The sequence below is a fragment of the Geotrypetes seraphini genome, chromosome 10 (assembly GCF_902459505.1).
Source record: "Geotrypetes seraphini chromosome 10, aGeoSer1.1, whole genome shotgun sequence".
Taxonomy (NCBI): domain Eukaryota; kingdom Metazoa; phylum Chordata; class Amphibia; order Gymnophiona; family Dermophiidae; genus Geotrypetes; species Geotrypetes seraphini.
Window position 1 is genome coordinate 217,093 of NC_047093.1, and position 20,128 is coordinate 237,220.

Below are 20,128 nucleotides of genomic sequence, written 5' to 3' on the forward strand. Positions count from 1 at the left end.
GATACTGAGTGGGAAAAATGCTGGGAAGACATAACGGGCAAACAACAAAAGTTGACGGAACATGAGGATGATAAGAAGAACATAGCACAGGGGGGAAGACAAAATGGGCAAAAAACAAGAATTGATAGGACAAGAAGAGGATAAGAAGAATGTAGCACAGGAAAAGAAAATGAAGACAAGAAAATACCAGGACCTAAATTGCATGTATACTAATGCAAGGTGCCTAAGGAACAAAATGGGAGAATTAGAAGTCATGGCCAAAAAAGAGAACCTAGACATCATTGGGGTCTCTGAAACATGGTGGAATGAAGAAAACAAATGGGACACAGCACTACCGGGGTACAAACTCTATCGCAAAGACAGGTCAGATCAGAAAGGAGGAGGAATAGCCCTATACATAAAGGATAACATACACTCGACCATAGTGGACACAGCGGCGACGACCAACAAATTGGAATCACTATGGGTTAAAATACCAGGACGAAATGGGCCAAGATAAAGATGGGCCTGTACTATCGTCCACCTGGGCAAACCAAACTAAATGATGAAGAAATGGAAGCCGAAATGAGGCGGGGATGCAAAAATGGTAACACCATTGTTATGGGAGACTTCAACTATCCACTAGGGAAACCAGATTCCTGGAGGCTATACAGGACTGATTCATGGAGCAGCTTGTCAGAAAACCAACGAAAGGAAATGCCACTCTGGACCTAATCCTCAATGGGCTAAGAGGACCTGCAAAGGAAATGGAAGTAGTGGGACCGTTAGGAAACAGCGATCACAATATGATCCAGTTCAAAGTCTAACTAGGAATATCAAAGGGGAAGAGAACCACAGTGACAACTTTTAACTTCAAGAAAGGAAACTACGAAGAGATGAGAGTAATGGTAAGAAAGAAACTTAGGAATAGCTCGAAAAAATCGCAGAGTGTGGAACAGGCCTGGTCCTTATTTAAGGACATGGTGAGTGTAGCGCAAAATCTGTATATCCCCAGATTTAGAAAGGATGCAAAAAGAACCGAACAAAAGACCCGGCGTGGATAACTAAAGAAGTGAAGAAAGTGATAGGAAATAAGAAAAAATCATTCCGGATGTAGAAAAAGGACAAAACCGGGGAGAACTGGAAAGAGCACAGGAAGCATCATAAAGAATGTCACCGAATGGTTAGAAGAGCAAAAAGAGAATACGAAGAGAGGCTAGCCAGGGAAGCATGAAATTTCAAACCGTTCTTCAGATATGTTAAAGGGAAGCAGCCGGCAAGGGAGGAAGTGGGACCGCTGAATGAAGGAAATAGAAAGGGAGTGGTGAAGGAGGAAAAAGAAGTGCGGCTAGACTAAACATGTTGTGTTCGTCAGTATTTACAAGAGAGGATACATCCAACGTGCCGGAACCTGAAAATCTTCAAAGGAGATCAAGCAGAAAAATTAACATCCATGGAGGTAAGCCTCGAAGATGTACTCAAGCAGATAGATAGATTAAAAACTGACAAATCTCCGGGCCCGAACAGAATCCACCCTAGGGTATTGAAAGAACCAAAAGAAGAAATAGCGGAAATACTACAGCAGATTTGTAATCTATCCTTGAAAACAGGGGTGATCCCGGAGGATTGGAAGATAGCAAATGTTACACCCATCTTTAAAAAAGGGTCGAGAGGTGACCCGGGGAACTACAGACCGTTAAGTCTGACTTTGGTCCCGGGGAAGATGGCGGAAGCACTGATAAAAGACAGCATCAAAGAGCATCTAGAAAGAAATAAACTGATGAAAACAAGCCAACATGGCTTCTGCAAGGGAAAATCGTGCCTAACGAACTTACTGTACTTCTTTGAATGAATTAATAAACAAATGGATGAAGGGGCCCCCATAGACACCGTATACTTGGATTTCCAAAAAGCCTTCGACAAGGTACCCCATGAACGTCTACTACGGAAAATGAAGAACCATGGGGTGGAAGGAGATATACATATATGGATCAAAAATTGGTTGGCGGGTAGGGAGCAAAGGGTAGGAGTGAAGGGCCACTACTCGGACTGGAGAAGGGTCATGAGTGGTGTTCTGCAGGGGTCGGTACTCGGACCGCTACAGTTCAATGTTTTTATTAATGACCTAGAAACAGGGATGAAGTGCGAGGTTACAAAATTCGTAAATGACAAAACTTTTTAGTGGGGTGAGAACTAAAGAGGACTGTGAAGATTTATAAAAGGACCTGAACAAACTGGGTGAGTGGGCGAATAAATGGCAGATAAACTTTAATATAGAGAAATGTAAAGTCTTGCATGTAGGAAACAGAAACTCGATGTACAGCTATACAATGGGAGGGCTGGTAATGGGTGAAAGTAGCCTAGAGAAGGACTTAGGGATACTGGTAGATAAAACGATGAAGTCGTCAGCACAGTGCGCAGTGGCCTCAAAGAAGGCAAACAGAATGGTAGGTATTATCAAGAAAGGTATTACAACCAGAACGAACGATGTAATACTGCCGTTGTATTGGGCGATGATGCGTCCGCATCTGGAGAACTGCGTCCAATATTGGTCGCCGTACCTTAAGAAGGATATGGCGATACTCGAGAGGGTTCAGAGGAGAGCGACGTGACTGATAAAAGGTTTGGAAACCCTTTCATATGATGAAAGATTAGAGAAACTGGGGCTCTTTCACCTGGAGAAGGGGAGGCTTAGAGGGGACATGATAGAGGCTTAGAGGGGACATTATAACATCCTTAGTCTTGTTATCCATCCTTTTTAAAAAAATAATTCCCAGCATTCTATTTGCTTTCCTGGCCATTCAAAAATGGCAATTTCTCTGCCTCTGACTTTGGACATTTGTGGGAAACGTCCAAAGTCGCACTTAGGCATCCTATTGAAAATGGCCCTTCATGTCTTGCTGTAATTGCTCATTTATATCCAGAAAATACATGTCTTATCTATTATCTTTACTGTACTACTTTACAAAATATTTTTCTTACTTTCTTATTTATTTGTTGTGATTTATTAACCACTTTTATGCAAAGATTCGCCAAATTTACACAACCCCACATGAACAACCAGAAACAAAAACATCTTCGCCTATCCTAAAATCACTGGCTGCAAATACAAATCCTTCCTTGACAGAACCTTCATGTTCCAAGCTAAAAAACAACAATCCTAGCTGGGAAACTACATAAATAAAACCAGACAGACCTACAATGCATTCCGAAAATCAATCAAATCCACTCTGTTTGACAAATTCATCACCTAAACAGACCGACCTTCGCTCACCATGCTTTTCCCCCTACAAACCCGAAGCAATCTCTCAGGCAACCCCTCTCACTTCCCTCCCCTTACAACCCCTCTTACTTTTCTTCCCTTACTACCTTTTTCTTCTGTAACATTCCCCCTCATGCATTTGTAATTCGCTGAATGTCCAGCCTTCTTTTGATGTGAACCGCCTAGAAGTCGTCTGACTATGGTGGTATAGAAAAATAAAGTTATTATTATTATTATTATTATTAAATTCAAATTTGAAATCGTGAAAGACTTGCTGTAGTAAATTTAACCTCCTATATTTCAGTGCTTCAGCAATGATGAATGCATCTCAAAATAACATGCAGTGCTTGTTAAATTATGTTCTAAATAATCAACTCACCTGTTCCATAAAGCATTGCCAATAAGATGGAGGAAATCCATGCTGTGTCACTGTATCCAATATGAAATTCATGCTTTAACTCTTTAAAGAAAACACTAACTGCTTTGGGGAATGCATAGGAGAAGCCAGTGATGACAAAACAACCAAAGAGAACAGCCCAGCCCCATCCACCATCAGGGGCTTTGACATCTGATGGGCCATCGTCAATCGCTACACCTCCCATGTTGCAAATGCTGTCTGTTTTCTGAGAAACAAATGTAGAGAGAATGAATTAGGATATGTTAAAAAAACAATTCAAGGTCGAAACCAGTACATTAACTGCAAGTTTTAGTAGAGGTCTCCTAGAAATTACCAGCTAAACTCAACATATAGAGAACACTTTTCAAAATTACTTCCCAAGGCAAAATAACAACTTATTCCAATAAACTAACTTGTGAAAACTGTCCCCCTCTTGCAAGGTACCCCTTTCCACAATGTGCACTCCTTCAGGCAGGTTACATGGAGGCATTCCAGGGGCTTTAGAACAAGTGTATCAAACAAGGGAAGACTGCTTTGGTCATAGTCACACTTGCATGAAGAAAAATAGGCTAAAAATGAACCCTGGGAATATTAAAATCTCATGGTTTGGAGCTTCAAAGTCCAAAAATATTCAGATATATAACCTAAGTTTAGAGATATTCCTGTGATGCTTGAGGGTGAAAATTGATCAACATTTGACAATGGATGATCAAATCAATATGGTCATAGGAGTAGTTCAGAGGGTGCCACTGAACACTGAGAAAAATCCTTCACTATGTCCAGGAAGGGGTAGTTTGTACTGTGCTTAGCACCCTCAGTCATAGGGGTGGGGGTGGGGGGAACCACAGGGTCAATGGCCTCCCCAAAAATTGGCAGTGGCTCTGCACCCCTACCTCCTCTTCTGGCTGCTGTAATTTTAAATCTTTGTCATGTAGCATGCAGTATGTTCTTCTTTCCTGCTACTGGGACTCTGCATTACAACTTCTCTCTTCAGTTTCTGACTCCCACACCCACCTCCTCCCCAGTTACTGTTAAATCTTTAGGCAGCCACCACGCAGCATCAACGAGATGAGCCTGCCCAAGAAGTCTTCATTCTCCAGCAACTTCCTGTTCCCATGTAGGCAGGATGCTGCAGAAAGAAGTGTTCTGGGACAGCCTAGTGGCAGAAGGCTCATCTCGTTGATGGTGCGCAACGGCTGCCCACACATTTAACAGTGACCAGGGAGGAGGTAGGTGGGGGTATTGAAGAGAGAGGTTGTAATGCAGGGTCCCAAGGGAGGTGGGGAGAGAAGAACATATGCTACATGTCACAGGCTGGGGGTAGGGGGTTGGGAAGACTGGGAGGACAGATGTTGCAAAGACAGGGAGGGGGTTGGAGAGAACAGATGCTGCATGGACTGGGGGGTTAGGAAGAGAGGGCCCATCTTCACAGAGGACAATCCAAGTCAAAAACCCAAACAATAGCAGCATTCCATGCCACCAATTCAGGGCAAGAAGTAGCTTCTCCTATGTCTGTCTCAACAGCAGTTTTGGACTTTTCCTCCAGGAACTTGTCCAAACCTTTTTTAAAACCAGCTACATTAATCACTCTAACCACATTCTCTTGCAACGCATTCTAGAGCTTAATTATTCTCTGAGTGAAAAAATATTTCCTCCTATTGGTTTTAAAAGTATTACTCTAACTTCATTGAGAGTCCCCTAGTCTTTATAAATTGTGATGCAATAAAAAATCGATACACTTGTACCTGTTCTACATCACTCAGGATTTTGTGGTGCAGTGGTTGGATCTACAGCCTCAGCACCCTGGGGTTGTGGGTTCAAACCCCGTGCTTGTCCTTGTGACCCTGGGCAAGTCACTCAGTCCTCCATAGCCCCAGGTATGTTAGATAGATTGTGAGCCCATCAGGATAGATAGGGGAAATGCTTGAGTACCTGATTGTAAAACTGCTTAGATAAACCTTGATAGGCAGTATATAAATACCTTATAAACTTGAAACTTCTATCATATCTCCCCTTAGCCATTTCTTTTCCAAGCTGAAGAGGCATAACCTCTTTAGTCTTTCTTTATACGAGAGGAATTCCATTCCCTTTATCATCTTGGTCACTCTTCTTTGAACCTTTTCTAGTTCCACTATATCTTTCTTGAGATAAGGAGACCAGAACTGAACGCAATACTCAAGGTGAGGTACATAAGCACATAAGCCGTGCCTCTGCAGGGCCAGATCTGTGGTCCATCATGCCCAGCAGTCCGCTCACGCGACGGCCTATCAGGTCCAGGACCTGTATAGTAGCCCTCTATCTATACCCTTCTATCCCCTTTTCCTTCAGAAAATTGTCCAACCCTTTCTTGAACTCCAAGCGCATTCCAGGTGTCCACCATAGTCCTGTTTACCATCCTTTTTTTAAAAAAAATATTTCCTACCATCTTGTTGCTTTTTGGGCTGCCACTGTACACTGGGCGGAAGGTTTCAGCGTATTGTCTACAATGACACCCAGCTCTTTTTCTTTCTTTTTTTTTATTTATTTATCAAGTTTTCATCATTATCATTTTTACAGATAATAATAAGGAAAGGATAAGTTACAGAAAAATAACATATTTCAAGTATTATTCACTATCTCCACTAGTCCGCTTAATGGGAGAATATAACCTGATATTAACTAGTCAATACATTCAAACATAATAAGAACTTAAGAACATAAACAGTGCCTCTGCTGGGTCAGACCAGAGGTCCATCCCCCCTAGCAGTCCGCTCACGCGGCAGCCCATTAGGTCCAGGACCTGCATAGCAATCCTCTATCAGTACCCTTCAATCCCCTTTTCCTTCAGGAATTCATCCAATCCTCTATCTAAACCCTTCAATCCCCTTATCCTTCAGGAAATCATCCAATCCCTTCTTGAAACCCAGTAGCGTATTCTGATGTATCACACCCTCTGAAAGCGCATTCCAGATATCCACCACTCTCTGGATGAAGAACTTCCTAGCATTGGTTCTGAATCTGTCCACTCTTAACTTATCTGAATGCCCTCTCATTCTTGTAGTTTTCAAAAGTTTGAAAAATCTGTTCCTCTCCACTTTCTCCATGCCCTTCATGATCTTGTAAGTCTCTATCATGTCCCCTCTAAGCTTCCGCTTCTCCAGGAAAAGAGGCCCAGTTTCTCCAATCTTTTGGCATACGATAGGTTTTCCATACCCTTTATCAGTCACATCGCTCTCCTCTGAACCCTCTCGAGTATCACCATATCCTTCTTAAGGTATGGCGACCAAAATTGGACACAGTACTCCAGATGCGGGCGTACCATTGCCCGATATAGTGGCAGGATAACTTCTGCCTTTCTGGTTGTAATGCCTTTCTTAATTATACCTAGCATTCTGTTTGTCTTCTTTGAGGCTGCTGCGCACTGTGCTGATGGCTTCTTTGTTTTGTCCACCAGTACCCCTATGTCTTTCTCAAGGCTACTTTCACCCATTACCAGCCCCCCCATCTTGTAGCTGTACATCGGGTTTCTATGTCCTACATGCAAGACTTTACATTTCTCTACATTAAACTTCATTTGCCATTTATTCGCCCACTCTCCCAGTTTGTTCAGGTCCCTTTGTAAATCTTCACAGTCCTCTTTATTCCTAACCTCACTAAAGTTTTGTGTCATCTGCAAATTTTATAACTTCGCACTTCAGCCCTGTTTCTATGTCATTTATGAAAATATTGAACAGCAGCAGTCTGAGTACCGACCCCTGCGGGACACCACTCGTGACTCCTCTCCAGTCTGAGTAGTGGCCCTTTGCTTCCTACCCTTCAACCAATTTTTGATCCATCTATGTACATCCCTTCCACCCCATGGTTCTTTAGTTTCCTAAGCAGGCGTTCATGGGGTACCTTGTCGAAGGCTTTTTAAAAATCCAAGTACAGTAAAACCTTGGATTGCAAGTAACTTGGTTTGCAAGTGTTTTACAAGACAAGCAAAACATTTTATTCAATTTTAACTTGATATACAAGCAAAGTTTTGCAATTCAAGTACATACAGTATACACGCATCACAACTGAGCAAATGGTTCTTCTCTCTTTGACGCTGCGGGATTGTAGTGACTGTTCTAAATGAGCAAAGTCTTGCAATACGAGTACATACAGTATACACACATCACAACTGAGCCGATGGTTCTTCTCTCCTTGACGCTGCGGGATTGTAGTGACTGTTCTAAACGAGCAAAGTCTTGCAATACGAGTACATACAGTATACACACATCACAACTGAGCCGATGGTTCTTCTCTCTCTGACGATGCGGGATTGTAGTGACTGTTCTAAATGAGCGAGGTCTTGCGATACGAGTACATACAGTATACACGCGTCACATCATCACAACTGAGCCCATGGTTCTTCTCTCTCTGATGCTGCGGGAGTGTAGTGACTGTTCTAAATGAGCGAGGTCTTGCGATACGAGTATATACAGTATATACGCGTCACATCATCACAACTGAACTGATGGTTCTTCTCTCTCTCTGACGCTGCAGGAGTGAAGTGACTTGCAATACAAGTATGTATAATATTTTGTATTAAAGTTTTTGGGTTGTGGAACGAATCGTCTGAGTTTCCATTATTTCTTATGGGGAAATTCACTTTGATATACAAGTGTTTTGGATTACAAGCATGCTTCTGGAACGAATTATGCTCTCAAACCAAGGTTTTACTGTATACAATGTCTATGGGGGCCCCTTCGTCCATTTGCTTGTTTACTCCTTCGAAGAAGTGCAATAAGTTCGTTAGGCACGATCTTCCCTTGCAGAAGCCATGTTGGCTTGTTTTCATCAGTTTATTCCTTTCTAGATGCTCATCGATGCTGTCCTTTATCAGAGCTTCCACCATCTTCCCCGGAACTGATGTCAGACTTACTGGTCTGTAGTTCCCTGGGTCACCTCTTGAACCTTTTTTAAAGATGGGTGTAACATTTGCTATCTTCCAATACTCCGGGATCACCCGTTTTCAGGGATAGATTACAAACCCGCTGTAGTAACTCCGCTATTTCCACTTTTAGCTCTTTCAAATATTTATGGTGCATCACAATTCTAAACTCCAAAATATTATTAATTCAGATGGCGGCCTTACAAGTTTCATGCAGTTGTAAAAATTGTTCCAATTGAATAGAGTCCCGGTAACTATGATTTGGATTATTCTTCCCAATGTGCATCACTTTGCATTTGTCCACATTAAATGTCATCTGCCATCTGGATGTCCGATCTTCCAATTTCCTAAGGTCTTCCTAAGGTTTTGCACAGTCCGCATGCATTTTAACAACTTTGAACAGTTTAGAAACATAGAAACATAGAAATTGACGGCAGAAAAGGGCCATAGCCCATCGAGTCTGCCCATACCAATGATTCACTCCCTGATTCTTACTCTCCTAGAGATCCCACATGAATATCCCATTTTCTCTTGAAATCTAACACGCTGCTGGCCTCAATCACCCGCTGAGGCAGCTCGTTCCAATGATCGACCACCCTTTCGGTGAAGAAGTACTTCCTAGCATCACCCCGAAATTTCCCTCCCCTGATTTTCAGCGAGTGTCCTCTGGTTACCGAGGGCCCTGTAAGACTGAAGATATCATCTTTCACCTCTATACGCCCAGTAATATACTTAAAGGTCTCAATCATGTCCCCTCTCTCTCTTCGCTCCTCCAGTGAGTACATCCGCAGTTTTTTTAACCTTTCTTCATACGTGAGATCCTTGAGCCCCAAGACCATCTTGGTAGCCATTCGCTGAACCGACTCAATTCTCAACACATCTTTTCGGTAGTGTGGTCTCCAGAATTGAACACAATATTCGAGATGAGGTCTCACCATGGATCTGTACAGTGGCATTATGACTTCAGGTTTTCTGCTGACAAAACCCCTACGGATACAGCCTATCATCTGTCTTGCTTTGGACGAAGCCTTCTCCACTTGATTGGCAGCCTTCATGTCGTCGCTAATGATCACTCCTAAATCCCGTTCCACCGTGGTCCTGGACAAGGTTTCACCATTTAGTGTGTAAGTTCTGTGTGGATTTTTTTTGTCTAGGTGCATTACTTTACATTTTTTAGCATTAAAGCCTAGCTGCCAAGTTGATGACCACTGTTCAAGCTGTTTTAGGTCCTGCGTCATAAAGTCAGGCACACTGCTTTTGTTAACTATGTTGCATAGTTTGGCATCGTCGGCAAACAGTGATACTTTTCCTCTAAGTCCTAGGGTCAAATCTCCTATGAATAAATTGAATAGAATCGGCCCTAAGACAGAGCCCTGAGGTACTCCACTCATCACTGCTGACATTTTGGAGGGGGTACCGTTTACCATCACCCTTAGAAGCCTACCATCTAGCCAATCCCTTACCCATGTAATGAATGTATCTCCTAATCCCATCGATTTTAGTTTGTTCAACAGCCTGCGGTGTGGGACGCTATCAAAAGCTTTGCTGAAGTCCAAATATATCACGTCAAGGGACTCACCGGCATCCAGATGATTGGTCACCCAATCAAAGAAGTCAATCAGATTAGATTGGCAGGACCTTCCCCTGGTAAATCCGTGTTGATGTGGATCACGTAAATTTTCTTCGTCTAGAATTTTGTCAAGTTCCTGTTTGATCAGTGTTTCCATGAGTTTGCACACTATGGATGTGAGACTCACCGGTCTATAATTTCCTGTCTCTGTTCTGCAGCCCTTTTTGTGGAGTGGAATTACGTTAGCTGTTTTCCAGTCTAGGGGTACTTTTCCCGTGCGCATGGAAAGATTGAAGAGTACGGATAGTGGTTCTGCCAGAACTTCACTCAGCTCTCTGAGTACCCTGGGGTGTAGATTGTCTGGCCCCATGGCTTTGTCTACTTTGAGTCTTGAAAGTTCGTGGTAGACGCTACTAGGTGTAAACTCGTAATCACGAAACAGGTCATTTTGGCTGTCTCTTATTTGCAGTTGTGGACCATTTCCCGGTGCTTCACAGGTGAATACTGAGCAAAAGTATTTGTTTAGCAGTTCTGCCTTGGCAGTATCAGATTCTGCATAGTTTCCATCTGATTGCCTAAGGCGTTCTATTCCATTTTTGTTTCTCTTCCTGTCGCTAATGTACCTAAAGAAGGATTTGTCCCCTTTTTTAATGTTCCGTGCTAGATCTTCCTCTGTTTGAAGTTTGGCTTCCCTGACTGCCTTTTTGACAGCCTTAGATCTGGCCAGATAGTCTTCTTTTGCCTCCCTTTTCCCAAGATGTTTATAGGTGATAAATGTTTCTTTTTTCATTTTAATGAGGTCCGAAAGTTTAGTGTCATCTGCAAATTTAATGACCTCACTCATAATTCCAATTTCCAGATCATTTATAAATAAGTTAAATAGCACTGACCGCAGTATAGATCCCTGTGGCACACCGCTATTTACCCTACTCCACTGAGAAAAATGGCCATTTAACCCTACCCTATGTTTTCTGTCCTAACACTAATTCTTAATCCACAACTGAATATTGCCTCCTATCCCATGACTTTTCATTTTCTCAGGAGCCTCTCATGGGGAACTTTATCCACATGTTTATTCACACCTTCAAAGAAGTCAAGCATATTGGTGAGGCAAGACCTCCCTCGGCTAAACCTATGTTGACTCTGTCTCAATAAATCATATTTGTCTACATGTTCCACATTTTATTTTTTATAATTATTTCCACTATTTTGCTCAGCACTGAGGTCAGGCTTACCGGTCTATAATTCCCCGGATCTTCCTTGCAACCCTTTTTAAAAATTGGCATAACAATGGCCACCCTCCAATCTTCAGGTACCACAGATGATTTTAGCGACAGATTACAGATCACTAACAACAGATCAGCAATTTCATGTTTGAGTTCTTTCAGTACCATCCAATCCAGGTGATGTATCACTCTTTAACTTGTCGATTTAGCTTAGTATATCTTCCAAGTTCACCGAGATTTCTTTCAATTCTTCTATCTCATCACCCTTGAAAACCATTTCTGGTTCTGGAAGATTTCTTACATCTTCTTCCGTAAAGACCAAAGCAGAGGTTTCAAGGTTTTATTAAAATTTGATTTGATCGCTTATCCAATTTCTAAACGAATTTACAATATAAAAAAATAAAATAAAAAAACAGATCATGAACATAATATAAATGCCTTTAACAATACCATTAACACATACGGTTTTCAAGAAGGGGTTGGACAGGTTCCTGAAGGAAAAGGGGATTGAGGGATATAGACAGAGGGGGTACTATACAGGTCAAAATGTCTTCAAAAGAGGATCATTTGCAGGTCACTGACCTGGGGGGCAGCCGCGAGAGCGGACTGCTGGGCACGATGGACCTGTGGTCTGACTCGGCAGAGGCGATGCTTATGTTCTTATGTTCTTAAGAAAACAATGATAGAGAAACATCAACTGATACATTGCATATTAAAAGGGGATAAATGAGACAGACAGACAGGAAACAAAAGGGAATAGGGTTGGAAATACAAATTGGATAGGAACGAAAGCCAAATAAGGAAAAAAAACAAAAGGAAAGGGTTCATTGCTGCTTAATTCCTTAAGGGAGTTAAAAGGATACTGTAAATTACTAAATCAAATGTTAAAAGATTCTTTAAATAAATGACTCGAGTAGGCTTTTGAAACGTTCAAGGTTGGCTTCTCTTACGAGAGCTGGTAGGGTATTTCAAAGTTGTGAGGCTACAATTGAGAAAATGTTGTGCCTTTTGGTTCCTATTATATGAAGGGAGGGGACCGTCAGCAATTTACAATTAGATGATCTAAGACTGCGGGGTGGCTCATATGGGATAAGATATTTAACAATACATTGGGGCTGTTTAGAATGAATTGTTTTAAACGTAATTAAAGAGATTTTGTAAGAGATTTTTTGATTAATTGGCAGCCAATGGGCATTTCGAAGTAGGGAGTTTACATGGTCGTATTTTCTAGATTTTGTTATTAATTTAATTGCGGCATTTTGAATTATTTGTAGGCGTCTTAATTCTTTCTGGGATGCTCCGGTAAATAAACTATTACAGTAATCTAACTTTGCAATGATTAATGAATGAACCAGAATGTTAATGGATTTTGGTTCTAGAATTTAGAGATTGACCGAATCAGTTGCAGTTTGAAAAAACATGATTTGATAACAGAACTTATATGGTTGTAGAAAATTAGTTTTTTTTAAATCAAATACAACTCCTAGGATTTTTATAGAATCAACATGGTCCTGGGGACAGGTATTGAGAAGAATTGGGGTGTTTAGTGCTATTCCCTCTTTCCAGGGGAAGAACATTATTTTTGTTTTTGAAGCATTTAAGGCTAGCATATTTACTTTCAGCCATAGTCTAATATGTTTGAGTTTATTGTTAATTTCTGTAATTTCATGGGTATTTTCTGGGTTTAGTGGGTGTAATAATTGGATATCATCTGCATAAGCTGAAAAACCAATTGACTGATATAAGGTAAGTAGAGGAGAGAGGAAAATATTCAACAGTAAAGGAGAAAGAATAGAGCCTTGTGGTACACCACTTAGACAAGCAGAGAGATCTGATGAGGCATTATTGAAAATGACTTTAGATTGACGATTTGAGAAGTAGGACTGTAGCCATTTGAGAACCTGGTCTGTAATTCCATTGGATTCAAGTCTTTCTAAGAGAAGTGCATGATCTACTGAGTCAAAAGCAGCAGAGAGGTCTAGGGAGATAAGGACCATTGATTTGTGGTGGTCTAGATCAGTGGTCCCCAACCCTGTCCTGGAGGACCACCAGGCCAATCAGGTTTTCAGGCTAGCCCTAATGAATATGCATGAGAGAGATTTGCATATAATGGAAGTGACAGGCATGCAAATCTGCTCCATGCATATTCATTAGGGCTATCCAGAAAACCCGATTGGCCTGGTGGTCCTCCAGGACAGGGTTGAGGATCACTGGTCTAGATGGTAAAGCATGGTAGTTTGCATCCCTAATAGAGAATGTTCGGTTGAATGGTTTATCCTAAAGCCTGTTTGGTGGGGGTGCAGAATGTTAGTAGATTCAGCAAATTCTGATATCTGGTTGAAAACAATTTTTTCTGTCAATTTCGTTAAAAACTGAATTTTTGCTATTGGGCAATAATTGGATTCTTCAGATATGCTAACTTGTTGATCCTTAATGATGGGATTAATGATAGAAGTTTTCCAGAGTTGTGGTAAAGTTCCTGATTCTAAGCTGTTAATTACTAGAGAATGTATAAGGACCCCAAACTGAGAAAAAAATTTATTCAAGATGAATGGGAGTATCACTTCTGCTTTAGATCCCTTGATGTTAATAGCCTGAAAGATACGTTGAATTTCAGGTAGGGTAGGAAGGTTAAAAGTAGAGCATTTGGTCATCGGGATGAGTACTAGAGGGAGAAAGTTGATCGGTATGATTTATAGTGGGGGTGGGGATGGGGTGAGTCTCAATTTGTTTTCTGATATTCTCAATTTTTTGTTGGAAGAAGTTTGTCAAGGATTGGGCAGATGGAAGATTAGTAGAAGTTAATTCTCTTTTCTTTGAGCTGGGAGATAGAGATTTTAGAATTTTGTAGAGGATTGCTGGGTTTTTGGCTTTATTAATGCATGATAAATAATATGATTTCTTAGAGTAATTTTAGCCTTATAGAAGGAAGCTTGAGCATGAAATTTGTTAAAATTATCTATAGTTTTGCTTTTCCTCCATTTTTGTTTTAGACTCCTAAGCTATAGTTTTAAAAAATGTAATTCTTCAGTAAACCATGGATTTTTTAATTTTTTTTTTTTTTTTTGCATCTTGGGTGAGATAGTTTTTGTTATCTCAGGGGTAGTATTTAGGATGAGCGCATGAATTGCAGTGTCCCATGTGGACAATTGATCATCCATGTTTTTGTTGGAAAGATCTTTTTTTAGAGTCAAGAAAGTAGAAATTGAGGATGAATCTAAATTATTAAAATTATTTTCAGTCTCTCCACTATGGCCTTATCCTCTCTGAGTGCCCCTTTTACTCCTTGATCATCCAATGGTCCCAGAGACTCCCTCACAGGTTTTCTGCTTTGATGTACCTAAAAAAATTGTTACTATGAGTTTTTGCCTCTTTGGCAACTTGTTCTTCATATTCTTGTTTAGCTTTCTTTATCAATGTTTTGCATCTAACTTGCCAGTGCTTATGTCTCTTCTTATTTTCTTTATTCTTTAAAGGATGTTTTCTTGGCTGTAATAGCCTCTTTCACTTCACATTTTAACTATGCTGGCTCTCGTTTTCTCTTCTTTCCACCTTTTTTAATACGTGGAATACATCTGGTCTGGGCTTCCATGATAGTATTTTTAAATAACATTCATTCCTGGTTTACACTTCTGACCTTTGCCACAGACTCTTTTAGATTCTTTTTAACCATTTTCCTCATTTTATCAAAGTCGCCCTTGTGAAAATTAAACGCCGCTACAGTACATTTATTTAGTGACATCACTCCAGTTATCAGCTCAAATTTAATCATGTTTCAAATTAAATTAAACACAGCACTGTGCAGGCAATCACTTCATAAAGCAGCACAGCAGTGAAGAAAAAAACACAAAAGTTACTTAGCTTGCTCTGATTCTCCTCCGTGCTCTAATGGACCTTTCACAAACACTTCCAGCAGTGTCCACTATATCCAAACCGTGAAATCCAGCGCACTCTGTTTGTGAAAGGTTTGTTGGAGCACGGAGGAGAATCAGAGTATGCTAATTAACTATTCTGGTTTTTCTTTCACTGATGTGCTGCTTTATGAAGTGACTGCCTGCAGAGTGCTGTGTTTAATTTCAATTGAAAGAAGATGATTTAGGATTGAAGTATTTTTTTAATTGAAATATATGAAACATATGAGACCAAGACCAATGGGGTTTGGGAGATTTTTGGGGCCTATGAAGCCAAATTGAGGCCTTTTTTCTCCAACCCAGTGAATTTTTCTTCTGAAACTTCAATGATATAGCAGTACACTCTAGTTGGCTATAGACTTCTGTTTGTTATTTTGAGTAAGAGATTAGTAAAAAGTTGGTGGTTGAAACTTACTCTTTCGCCTAAGTATACAGGGGTAGTTGAAATTACCCATTATTATATTGTTGCCCAATTTGCCAGCTTTCCTCATCTCTGAAAACATTTCTTCATCTGTCTACTCATTCTGTCCAGGGGGATGGTAGTATAACCCTTACCTTTATATTCCTTCCCTTCATACATAGAATTTCTATCCATATGGATTCCACACTGCTATCTGTGTTGTGCAGAATGTTTATTTTGTTTGATTCAATTCCCTCTTTAACATATAGTACAACCCCCCCCCCTCCAATTTGATCTACTTTATCATTAAAATATAATTTGTAACCAGGTAAGATAGTGTCCCATTGATTGTCCTCCTTCCACCAGGTCTCTGAGATGCCTATTATATCTACCTCATCATTCAGTACTATATAATCTAACTCTCCTACTTTATTTTTTAGACTTCTAGCATTTGAATACAGACACTTCAAATTGTGTTTTTTCCTTTTATCTGCAGGCTGCTGAAAAGATGACAGGGATAACTTCACATCTTTACTCTGCTTCCCTCTTAAGCGCTCTAGGCTTTCTTCCTCCATTTTTGAAACCTCTCTATTAGGCCTCCCTAAATGTTCTGATTCAACAGTATTCTTCAAGGATACTCCACACCAAACCATCTGCTCCTGGGCGACTGTCGGCTTCCCCCGTTATCTTAGTTTAAAAGCTGCTTTATCTCCTTTTTAAATGTTAGTGCCAGAAACCTAGTTCCATCCCAGAAGGTAGCCCAGTTCCTAACAAATCTAAATCCCTCAACTTGGGTCCTGCAGGTGGAACTGGGAGCATTTCTGAAAATACTACCCTGGAGGATCTGGATTTCAGCTTTCTACCTAGGAGACTAAATTTGGCTTCCAGAATCTCCCTCCCATATTTTCCTATGTCATTAGTACCTACATGTACCATGACAGCCTTCTCTTTCCCAGCACTATCTAACATATCTAAGTGATGCCTGAGGTCCACCACCTTTGTACCAGGCAATCTTCATGCCCACCAGCCACCCAACTATCTGCATGCCTAATGATTGAATCTCTCAATACAATGGCTGTCCTTACTCCTCCCTTCTGGGCTGAAGCCCCTGGAGATAGATCCTCGGTGCAAGAGGATATTGCATCTTCATCTCTGGTTACAGGAGACCTGGTTAAGAAACCTCCCTCTTCCAAGGTAGCACAGGGGCTGCCAGACTGGAAGTGGGACTTCTCTACAACATCCCTCTAGGTCTCCTCTATGAACCTCTAGGTCTCCCTCAGCTCATCCAAGTCTGCAACTCTAGCCTCAAGGGAACAAATTTGTTCTCTGAGGGCCAGGAGTTCTTTGCAGTGAGCACACACACATTTCTCACCAACTGGGAGATGATAATACTTGTGACACTGGGTACAAAAGACTGGATAGCTCCCCTCTTGCTCTTGGATTACTGTCTGCTTCTTATTATTGAGCTGCTTAATTAAATCCTATTAAGATACTAGGTATAGAAACTGGAATATGAGGATCGACTTAAAACACTGGGATTGTTCTCCCTTGAGAAAAGGAGACTGCGTGGGGATATGATCGAGACCTTCAAAATACTGAAAGGAATTGACAAAATAGAGCAGAGAAGATTATTTACAATGTCCAATTTGACACGGACAAGAGGACATGAAATGAAGCTAAGGGGGGGCAAGTTCAGGACTAATGTCAGGAAGTTCTGCTTCACACAGAGAGTGGTTGACATCTGGAATACTCTCCCAGGGGAGATTATTGCGGAATCGACAGTCCTAGGTTTCAAAAGCAAACTAGATGCATATCTCCTTGAGATAGGCATATAAAGATATGGTTGGCTATAAAATAAGCCAGGTGAATACCTAGCAGGGCCTCCGCGTGTGCGGATCGCCGGACTTGATGGACCGAAGGTCTGATCCGGAGATGGCGCTTCTTATGTTCTTATGTTCTTATGTTCTTATTTAGTTTTTGAGTCTTAGCATGTAATCTTAGGCATTGCGTGCAAATGTACCCTTTGCAATCTATAATTCTTTGCAACACAAGAACCAAGTGCTGGGGCAAAGGGTCCGATGTATCCTGTAGTCTCTTCTGATTTTGTTAGGCAGCAACCAGCATCAATAATGGAAGCTGTGGCACATTTACTCACAAATTTATGTAGCTGACTTTATTGCACCAACTTCTTTTTAAGACTATGAGTAATAAGATCCATCTTAACCTGGACCAGTTTTAGAATAGTTGTGCAGACTGTTTTACTCTCCTACTTAGACTATTGTAACTTATTGTACTATGTTCTAACTGAAAAGAGCCTACAGATACTCCAAAACACAGCAGCCAAATTAATCTTCCGAGTAAATTGATTCGAGAAGACTAGTCCGCTAATGGAAGAATTACACTGGTTGCCAGTGAAAAAATGATTCAATTTAAGATTGTCTGCATGGTCTACAAGGCAATATATGGAAAGAACTCCAATGGACTAGTATCGGATATTAAGGCGACACATTCTTCCCTTAACTCGAGAACAACACATCGCCTCAAACTGGCCTTCCCATCTCCCTAACAAGTTCAATGAAAAAAACTGTTTGAGTCTACCTTCGAATTTCAAGAGCCCACAGTTTGGAATGTCCTACTGTTGAGTTTGCATCAACTCCCCACCTATTATAAATACAGGAAAGTGCTAAAGACATATCATTTCTCTCTTAGTGATCTAACCACATAGAGCCCTAAAAACCTTGCTGTAATTTCTACTGCCTATTCTTGTAATTCTTTTGTAAACTGCAGTGATTCCAAGCCAAAATTTGTGGGATATAAGAAATTATATGGTATAGTTTCCAAGTTGTGCTGAGTTCTGCTATGATAATAAATAATAATAATAATTTATTTTTATATACCGCCATACCTGAAAGTTCTAGGCGGTTCACAACAATTAAGCATGGTACATACAATACAAATCATTTGAGATTTGGCAAGTTAAATGCATGGGAAGAAATACTTACAATGTAAGAAAAATACAGACAATTTTAAAATGGAATAAAAAATGTTAAGTTAAATAATAACATACATTAAGAACCCAGCCTATTGAATAATTGAATTTTTATCTGTTTTCTAAAATCAAGATAAGAGGAGGCTTCTAACACAGTTTTGGCAAGCCATAAATTCAGTTTGGCCACCTGAAAAGAAAAGGTTCTCTAGCACAATGATTCCCAATCTTTTTGTGGGTGTGACCCCCCATCATGTGGCAAAATAAATTTGAATGAGCCCTGAAGTGCAGAATAATGATACACCTCCTAGGCCATGACCCCAAAGGAACATTTTGTAATCCCCAAACTGTTTGGGAAGCTCTCCAGGCTCCATCCCTTCTTTCTTACCATGCAGTTTGCATTTGTGCTTCTAGAGGAAGCCAATGTAGTTGTCAACAATGGAGTTGCTCTTTCCCATTTATTTGCCTGGCAGATTATAGTAACATAGTAAATGTCAGCAGATAAAGACCTGAATGGTCCATCCAGTTACACTTTCTTTGATATTACTGGGTCATAGACTGTAGAAGTCTGCATGGTCTGTAGGCAGAAGGATGCTAGGCTGTATAGAAAGAGGAATAACCAGCAGAAGAAGGGAGGTATTGATGCTTCTATATAGGTCATTGGTGATGCCACACTTGGAGTACTGTGTTCAGTTTTGGAGGTCGCATCTGGTGAAAATATATAAAAAGACTTGAAGTGGTTCAGAAGGCAATGAAAATGGTAAAGGGTTTGAACCAAAAGTATGAGACTGGAAGACCTAAATATAATAATAATAATAATTTATTTCTTATATACCGCTATACCGTGAAGTTCAAAGCGGTTTACAGTAAAGATACATTTTGACAGTACATGGGATACAAACGGTTAACAATAAAGATACATTTTGTCAGTATATGGAATACAAGTGGTTTACAATAAAAATACATTTTGTCAGTACGTGCGATACAAGTCATACAAGTGGTTTACGATAAAGATACATTTTGTCAGGACATGGGATACAAAGGGAGAGAGGGTAAGAGTTAGTCTCAAATCTAGAGTTGGGGGTGGCGAGGTAGAGAGAAGTGCCGTAGCAAGGAAGAGGTGGGTTGGGAATTTAGAATTTGTTAAACAATCGAGTTTTCAGGGATTTTCTAAAGTCTGTGTATGTAGTGGCCTCAAGTATGGGTTTTCCAAGCCATGTGTTCAGCCTGGCTGTCTGGAATGATAACATTCTATCTAGAAACTTTTTGTATTGGTAAGATTTCAGGGAAGGGTAATTAAATAGGTTTGTTCTGCGAGTGCTCTTGTTGGAACCGTTGAGAAAGAACTGGGAGATTAGGTAAGTTGGAAGCATCCCAAAGAGAGCTTTGTAACAAATACAAGCAAACTTGAAGATGATTCTGGATTCTACGGGTAACCAGTGGAGTTTCTGATAGTAAGGGGTAATGTGTTCCCATTTTTTAAACAGTTTGGTGAGGTTC

The 20,128-nt window shown here is 40.6% G+C and overlaps 1 protein-coding gene across 3 annotated transcripts in view; it reads right to left on the reverse strand.

Annotated features, from left to right (window-relative positions):
• SLC16A3 (solute carrier family 16 member 3) overlaps nt 1-20,128 on the reverse strand; it is a 133,719-nt gene that overhangs the window by 58,578 nt on the left and 55,013 nt on the right. For 2 of the 3 annotated variants that reach the window (XM_033961476.1, XM_033961477.1), the window contains exon 2: nt 3,621-3,864. In XM_033961476.1, coding sequence (XP_033817367.1) covers nt 3,621-3,843 — 223 coding nt within the window. In that variant the 5' untranslated portion in view covers nt 3,844-3,864. Of the gene's footprint in view, nt 1-3,620; nt 3,865-11,913; nt 11,963-20,128 lie in introns of those variants that run through there. The other variant, XM_033961478.1, reaches the window with a different exon arrangement.